At 43.3% G+C, this 9,142-nt stretch overlaps 1 protein-coding gene across 1 annotated transcript; it reads left to right on the top strand.

The window, feature by feature from the left end:
- The first annotated feature begins 5,623 nt into the window (after positions 1 to 5,623).
- On the top strand, positions 5,624 to 8,560 carry CMA1 (chymase 1). Its single transcript, XM_010363698.2, has 5 exons — positions 5,624 to 5,705; positions 6,387 to 6,537; positions 7,291 to 7,426; positions 7,613 to 7,867; positions 8,243 to 8,560. The coding sequence occupies exons 1-5, from the start codon at positions 5,648 to 5,650 to the stop codon at positions 8,384 to 8,386; spliced, it is 744 nt and encodes a 247-aa protein (XP_010362000.1). The 5' UTR covers positions 5,624 to 5,647; the 3' UTR covers positions 8,387 to 8,560.
- Positions 8,561 to 9,142: the final 582 nt, after the last annotated feature.

Genomic DNA, 9,142 nt, shown 5'->3' on the forward strand with positions numbered 1-9,142 from the left:
CTCAGAAATATTGTGCAGAGTGCAGTAATTCAAAAGTGAACTATTGTGTTAAGAGTGAAGGCAATATAGTAAATCAATTTGAAAGTAATTCTCTTAAATTGCTTTATAGATGTTTAATGTAAGCTAGTAGCTGTTAAATATAAACCTTAAATTCAGAAAAACTTAGTCATTCAGAAACTATAGAAACAGGCAGGACTTATTGCAAGGGCAAACACGAAGTGAGCTCCAGCCTGCTTCAAGAAAATCTGCCAGTGCCATAAAGGATGTACTCTGTCTGCTCCACTGCACTACTATTCGGTCTGAGCCCATGCCATCAGCTGTCCCTGACCCACAGGAGTTCTTTACAAGAGACTGTAACATTTATGAAAGTTTCTAGGTGTTTTATACCTGCCACCTTGAGGGTTAAACCAATTTGCATAGAAATGTTCAATCAAGAAAGACACAGTCATTACTCAAAGAACAGTAAACAGCCTGGCAGCACATGAATGAATAGAAAAAAGATGTTATATTTCACAGAATTGGAAAAAACTGCTTTAAAGTTCATATGGAACCAAAAAAGAGCCCGCATTTCCAAGACAATCCTAAGTCAAAAGAACAAAGCTGGAGGCATCACACTACCTGACTTCAAACTATACTACAAGGCTACAGTAACCAAAACAGCATGGTACTGGTACCAAAACAGAGATATAGACCAATGGAACAGAACAGAGTCCTCAGAAATAATACCACACATCTACAGCCATCTGATCTTTGACAAACCTGAGAGAAACAAGAAATGGGGAAAGGATTCCCTATTTAATAAATGGTGCTGGGAAAATTGGCTAGCCATACGTAGAAAGCTGAAACTGGATCCTTTCCTTACTTCTTACACGAAAATTAATTCAAGATGGATTAGAGACTTAAATGTTAGACCTAATACCATAAAAACCCTAGAAGAAAACCTAGGGAATACCATTCAGGACATAGGCATGGGCAAGGACTTCATGTCTAAAACACCAAAAGCAACGGCAACAAAAGCCAAAATTGACAAATGGGATCTCATTAAACTAAACAGCTTCTGCACAGCAAAAGAAACTACCATCAGAGTGAACAGGCAACCTACAGAATGGGAGAAAATTTTTGCAATCTACTCATCTGACAAAGGGCTAATATCCAGAACCTACAAAGAACTCAAACAAATTTACAAGAAAAAAACAAACAACCTCATCAAAAAGTGGGCAAAGGATATGAACAGACATTTCTCAAAAGAAGACATTCATACAGCCAACAGACACATGAAAAAATGCTCAGCATCACTGGCCATCAGAGAAATGCAAATCAAAACCACAATGAGATACCATCTCACACCAGTTAGAATGGCAATCATTAAAAAGTCAGGAAACAACAGGTGCTGGAGAGGATGTGGAGAAATAGGGACACTTTTACACTGTTGGTGGGATTGTAAACTAGTTCAACCATTATGGAAAACAGTATGGCGATTCCTCAAGGATCTAGAACTAGAAGTACCATATGACCCAGCCATCCCGTTACTGGGTATATACCCAAAGGATTACAAATCATGCTGCTATAAAGACACATGCACACGTATGTTTATTGCGGCACTATTCACAATAGCAAAGACTTGGAATCAACCCAAATGTCCATCAGTGACAGACTGGATTAAGAAAATGTGGCACATATACACCATGGAATACTATGCAGCCACAAAAAAGGATGAGTTTGAGTCCTTTGTAGGGACATGGATGCAGCTGGAAACCATCATTCTCAGCAAACTATCGCAAGAACAGAAAACCAAACACCGCATGTTCTCACTCATAGGTGGGAACTGAACAATGAGATCACTTGGACTCGGGAAGGGGAACATCACACACTGGGGCCTATCACGGGGAGGGGGGAGGAGGGAGGGATTGCATGGGGAGTTATACCTGATGTAAATGACGAGTTGATGGGTGCTGACGAGTTGATAGGTGCAGCACACCAACATGGCACAAGTATACATACGTAACAAACCTGCACGTTATGCACATGTACCCTAGAACTTAAAGTATAATAATAAATAAAATAAATAAATAATAAAATAAAATAAAATAAGCATTTGATATTTCAAAAAAAAAAAAAAAAGAAAGAAAGAAAAAAGATGTTATATACAAAGCATGGAATAACCAAAGTCCATAACGGATGTTAATCTGTAATGTGTTTAGGAGAATTTAGAGGAAGTATAAGATTTCTTCTTTCATCAAAAAAAATATAGCCAGTGAGGGCACATCTATCAATTATCCATCAAGTGGTGATATGGCAGCACAAGGCAAAACACAAAGGAATAAAATCAACATTTATTAAGAACCAATCATGTGGCATTTCATTTTGAGCATCATATTTAATTCTCAAAAACAGCCTTGTACTGTACATTCTTCATATTTTATGGATGCAGTAACTAAGGTTGAGAACTTTAAAAATTTTCCTAAGTTCAGACACATAGCTAAGTGGCAGAACCAAGATTCAAATTCACCCCATCTAACCGCAGAGCAAACTGCATGCCTTAAATGTCAAAGTGAATAATAGCACAGTTAATACATGCTTTGGGAACTCAGAGAAGGGATGATCCCTCTGCATTATAGTTACTAAGGAATCATTGCCATTATTTAAACGCCAGTGCTTCTACATCAGGCCCAAATTTTCTGTCCTACTAACTGTTAATCAAGACTCAATTCAACCTCTACTTGAGTATCTGCCACAATGAGAAATCACTTACCTCCACTGACCATATATTTATTTTGTAACAACAGATTGTTAGTAAGTTCTTTCTATACATACTCAATAGCTGCTTCCCAAGATGCTGTAGGATTATGTCTAGAGTCAAACTAGCCAGAAGCAATGTCCAAAATACACCATTACACTGTGCAGCAAAGGTCCCACTACCCCTTGGTTGGCCCAAACATTCTAGGCAGCACTGGACATCTGAATCATCAATTATTTCCACAAACCCTTACCCCTCTGCCACTCACCCTCACTAGAAGAATTAATTCTACATGATAATAGCTCCCTCATATTACTCCCTTCTAAGTCAAATTGTACACCCCTTTATCTGATAAACAGAGTGTAAGTCACATGACCTAAATGCAAGAGAAACTGGGAATGGAGGTTTGTGGATTCCACCTTAGTAAGGCAAAAATTATCATTGGGAATTCCTCTAATACAAGAAGGGTGTTCCAGAGACATTAGGAGCCACATAAATGGAAAGCGTCTACTACAATCCATCATTTGGCTGCCCAACATCAACATTCATTCTTTTGCCATACTTAAAGTTTCCAAGAACAAAAATTATCCCACTGAACGTAATCTTTACTATCTTTTATATAAAGGAAAATCAAGCTTGACTCAGCAGAACTGAAATAACCCAGTGTCAACAGTTACTGCTTTTAACTTCAAGTACTGTGAAGTACCTAGAGTACCTAGAGAGGTGATACATGCTCCAACAATAGTTTGGTCACATTTTCAATTGGATATTCTCTAGTCTCCCAATTTGATAACTGTACACTAATCCATAAAGTTCACTACCAACATGCTATATATAAAATAACCAAAAGGGCTTCGAAGAAGAATGAGAAAAAGGAAATACCTTAAAATACACAGGTATACATATGACAGAGAAAAGAAGAAAATGTGAGCAGATAGTGCAGTCCTCATTGCTGAGATTGGTCCCCTGACTGGGGCTATACCTATTCCATTTCCTCACTCTCAGCCAGGCAGGTGGAACAAAACTTAAGTCTTGGTGGATCTGAATCTTGATACTGTGGAGCTGTCAGACTAGTCCCAGACTACCTACCTCTCAATTTCTCATTGTATCAGGGAAAACAAACACCTTTGATTTGTTTAAGCCTCTGCTTTTTTGGTCTAACTGATGTAAGACCACAGGACAAGACTTCTCCAGCTCTGGATTCTCTTCTGTTCTGCTAATGGTGGAATGCCCAGAGTAGGGTTGCCAACTCTAGCAAATAAAAAATACAGGATTCCCAGCTAAATTCAAATTCTAGATAAACAACAGTTTTGTAGTATTTGTATGTCTCATTCAATATTTGGACATACTTAACTAAAAAATGCTTTGTTGTTCATCTGAAATATAAATTTAACTGGGCATTCTGAATATTCTCTGGCAACACTTGAGAGAGTGAAGAAAGTGGTATAAGAACACCTAAGAAGACCAGATTTGAAAAGACATTAGGAATGTGTGTAAATGCCTTATTCTAGAGAGAGTTAGGGCTGTAGGTAGAACTTGGGAAATTAAGTTAAAAGCAACAGAGGGCCTGGCCAATATATACTAAGGAGTGGATCACTCTGGTCACAAGCCCAAGCTGAGACCAAGGGCATAGCAAGATGATTTGGAAAAGGCACTTATACACATCCCCATCTTTTGAACTAAATGCCTTGTAAATCTCCAAGAGAAATGACAGTCCACCATGTGGACTGCCTTCTCTAAGTCCAGGGAAAATAACAGCTATGTGCTTGAAACCCACTTCTGATATTATAAGGTGTGTGGTCTTGGTCATGTTAATGTGTCTGAGTCTCAATTCTACAATTGTAAAGTGACAGTAATGGTGTGCCCCCAGGTTGTTGTGGAAAGCTTGATTCTTAATGTGACAGTAGGAAACCCCAACCTCTCTGGAGCAAACACCCTTCTATATCTTTACTTCCCCTCCACATTGGCAGGACTCTATGCCTCTATTTCTCTCTAGTGCTAGAGCAGAAAGGGCCCTTGATTTGGAATCAGAAAAACCTAATTCTGAACCATAAGCTATGATAGCTGATTTAAAAATTTGACTATCATGACATGATAATGATCATAATGGTAATATATATTGATAGGGTTGCTATGAAAGTAATAATATATCTAAGAGTTGTGCCAATATATGATATGCCTAGACTCCCAGAAAATGCTAATTCCAATCCCAATTCCTCTTTGCATAAATTTCTGTCCTAGGGTCTGTTCCTTTCCCACATCTAGCCTCCTTGGATCTCTCTTCTGCCAAAAACATGTGGTTCAGAGGAGAGAGATCCAGGTCAATGCTTGTCAAATTACAAGGAATTATCCCTTTAAGTGGCATTGTTGCTCAAGTTTTGACATGTAGTGGAATGGAGTGGAGTGGAGTGGAATGGAAACTAACAGAGAACATCGCACAAGGTTAAGATAAAGATTGTTTTCTGAAACCTTTGATTTTTGCTTACGTACTCACACATACATGTGTGCATGCATTGGGACTCGGCAACATGCATTTCTGACTATGGATCATAGCTATAAAAATCTTTGCACTGAACATTCAGTGGGCCTTTCACAAGCTGCCCTAACTGGGAAAGAAAAACATGGTCCCTCCATTTCCTGCCCCCAACTCCAGAAAAAGCACCATGGTTGAGGGTACATCTGAGAAGCCAGCACTTGGGAGTTCAGGGCTCAAGTTCCTCTCTAGAAAAACACAGGGTGATTCTGGGGGAACTTCTGATCATAAATACAGCCAATTCAGAGTGAGAAAAGAAAACATGACCACGCAGTTCCTGTGGTTACCAGCCCTGCCCCTCTCTTGCCTGCTGGGTATTATAAAACCCAAGACTGGAAAGGAAAACCAGCATTTGCTCAGGCAACCTCTCTGGGAAGATGCTGCTTCTTCCTCTCCCCCTACTGCTCTTTCTCTTGTGCTCCAGAGCTGAAGCTGGTGAGTATTGGGGTTCTTCCCTCTGAAATCTGCAGTATCAGCTCCTGAAACAAATGTTTAGTCTGAAAATAGCTGACTCTTGAACAGCGTTCCAAGATCTCTCTTCAAGAGTCCCAAAGGGAAGTTTCCACTTGGGATGCACGCCACTCCACCCACTGCCATTCTCTACAGCCCAGGACAGCTCCTAGGAACAAGGAATTTTACCTCAATTGTGGAAAAACCCAGAGCAAGTGGAAGGAAAAGGGGTATCCCCAGGAAAACAGACATGTCCTCTTAATCTTCTGAGCATCAGGGCTACCCATTCCCTTGTTATTTGCTGACTCTGTGACCATGCTCATGAGCTGTGGAGAAATCTAAAACAGGAACCTGGACAGCGGGTCCTACACAGAGAGAGAGGAGGGTGGGCCAGGGCAAGGTGGGAGTGGGGGAAATCTGAGGTGAAAACATCTGAATGGAGCAGAGGCAGGACCAGCTGTTGCACCTGGAGGAAAGAATGAAATTTCACCTGGAAGGTTATGAGTGGGAAAGATGCGAACTATAGGAGACAGGCAAGGGAAGATGGGCAGAACACAGGGTAAGAATGAGATTCCAGGGAAGCCTCGCTCAGCTTTAACCCAGTTTGTCCATTCATTGGAGAGAGTATCAATCACCGTGTTTAAACCCTGGGGTGCTCTGTTCCAGGGGAGATCATCGGGGGCACAGAATGCAAGCCACACTCCCGCCCCTACATGGCCTACCTGGAAATTGTCACTTCCAACGGTGCCTCAAAATCTTGTGGTGGTTTCCTGATAAGACGGAACTTTGTGCTGACAGCTGCTCATTGTGCAGGAAGGTGAGACAACAGGGTCCATTTATCTCCAAATGGGAGGTGAACAACCAGAGTAGCAACCAGGGATACACCTGCACTGGGGCCTGAAGAGGGGGTCCTGGGTCTGGTCAACTTTCAGGAGAGTGAAGACTTGGGCTGAAAGACTTTAGTCTGTGATTGAATAGCTTCCTTGAGCCTCAGTCACTGTGAGCTAAGCTCCCCTTCGGAGGAGAAGGAGGCCCTGTCCAAGGTCCCTCTTGCAGCAGTAGCACCCCTCACCCCTACCGAACTCAAGGCACACGGTTCACTTTTCAGGGCCCCACCCAGGCTCAGGGCCACTTCCTCTATGGCTTTTTCAAGAACACTGGCCTCTAGTTCTCAGGTTCCTGAATACATCATTTTATGGGAGGCAGAGAACAGGGTCCACATGAGACCCTCACTTTCCCCTTTAACTGATATCTCCTGCTTCAGGGGGCTGACCCTCATTCAGGGTTCCCTGAATCAGGAAGTGTGAACCCTGTCCCCTGAGTCCTCCATGGTCTGTTCATTCCCCAGTAATTCCAGGGGTCCTAGAAATTGTGTCTCTTCCCTGAGAAAGCTCTTTCATGAGTAAAACCTGAGCCCCTAAACGCCACAAGTGGCCCATGAAAAGGGAGATGGGTAGAGTCCGGCGACCCAGTGAGAGACTTTAGTCCCCTTTTCTCAGAATGAGCTCACCTCAGGAGAAACCCCAAGCCATCCCTATCGCTCCTTTTCCTTCCTTCTTCCTCACAACAGGTCTATAACAGTCACCCTTGGAGCCCATAACATAACAGAGAAAGAAGACACATGGCAGAAGCTTGAGGTTATAAAGAAATTCCGTCATCCAAAATATAACACTTCTACTCTTCACCACGATATCATGTTACTAAAGGTGACAACACCTCTCTTCTCCTTTTCCACTTCCCATTCTCCTAACCTTCTCCTTCAGGTCCTCGTTGCCCTGAATTTTTCTTAGGACTTGACTCTAACATGAAGCTACTCACCCTGTCCCTCCCTGATCACCTCCAACTGTCCAGAACTCATTTCGAGGACTGACAGTCCTTCATTCCCTTCACAGTTGAAGGTGAAAGCCAGCCTGACCCTGGCCGTGGGGACACTCCCCTTCCCATCCCAATTCAACTTTGTCCCACCTGGGAGAATGTGCCGGGTGGCTGGCTGGGGAAGAACAGGTGTGTTGAAGCCGGGCTCAGACACTCTGCAAGAGGTGAAGCTGAGACTCATGGATCCCCAGGCCTGCAGCCACTTCAGATACTTTGACCACAATCTTCAGCTGTGTGTGGGCAATCCCAGGAAGACAAAATCTGCATTTAAGGTGATCCTCCAACTAGGTTTCTTCTCCAAAACTCACTGTTCAGGGACCAGAATGCTCTTAGAAGGAGATTGGGTCAGAAGGTTGTCAGCCAGTGACAGAGTTGGCATCACAGGGATTGTCTGTCCTCCCATGGCCCAAGACAGCCTCTGACCATCCATTCCAGCCTACTGCACTGGGGGCATGGGGTGACATGAAGAATGTGGGTCACTGTCCCAAGAAAGGAAGAAGGGGCATCAGAACTAGATCTGTAACTGAGGAGCCCCAGCTTCCGGGTCTGACTTTGGGTCTCACTGTGACTCCAAGCCGACTGGCAGACAGGCGTGGAGGACTTCCCGGGCTTACCTTCTTCTCTCTCTCTCTCTCCTACCCCTCCAGGGAGACTCTGGGGGCCCTCTTCTGTGTGCTGGGGTGGCCCAGGGCATCGTATCCTATGGACGGTTGGATGCAAAGCCCCCCGCTGTCTTCACCCGAATCTCCCATTACCGGCCCTGGATCAACAAGATCCTGAAGGCAAATTAACCCTGGATCCTGAGCCAGCCTTAAAGGGAACCTGGAACTGGACCTGAGCAGCAAAGTGTGTGCCACTCATTCTGGCCTGCCCTTGGTCCCTCGGCCACAACCCTGAGCCTCCAGAAGTATCCTACGGGTCACAGAACTCTCAATAAACCTCAGTGAAGACACAGCTTCTAGTCACGACTGTGTGTCCCCTCTCTGCTGCTCTCTTCTCCTTGCACACAGCAACCTGATTCCCAGTCCAAGCACACAAGGATTTGGAAGGGGGTGTGTCTGTGTGTGTGTGTGTGTGTATGTCTGTGTGTATGTGTGTATGAGAGAGAGAGAGAGACAGAAAGAGAAAGAAAGAGAGAGAGAGAGAGAGAAATAGGAAATAATGAAGAAAAAATTGAGGAAAAAGAAGAGATTTTCCCTGGAAAGGCGGGATCCATATTTCCAGCATAAGAAATGACACCAAATCCTTCCCTGCCTTAATTATCAACGCTATACCTGTTCTGATTTACCTTTAGTAATATTCAGAATCACTAAGAACATTTTGAATTATAAACAAGATATAAGATGTTTACAGCATCCCTGGCATCTTCCTACTAGATGCCAGTTGCAACACCCCCTTCTCCACTGCAAAGTTGTGACAACCAAAATGTCTCCAGGCATTGCTAAATATCCCCAGGAGAGGGAGGGAGGAGGAAAGAAAGATCGCTCTCTTGTTGAAGACCGCTGGTTTAGATACATGATATAAAGAAGGCAGTTGATACCACACAG

The sequence above is a fragment of the Rhinopithecus roxellana genome, chromosome 5 (assembly GCF_007565055.1).
Source record: "Rhinopithecus roxellana isolate Shanxi Qingling chromosome 5, ASM756505v1, whole genome shotgun sequence".
NCBI classification, from domain to species: Eukaryota; Metazoa; Chordata; class Mammalia; order Primates; family Cercopithecidae; genus Rhinopithecus; species Rhinopithecus roxellana.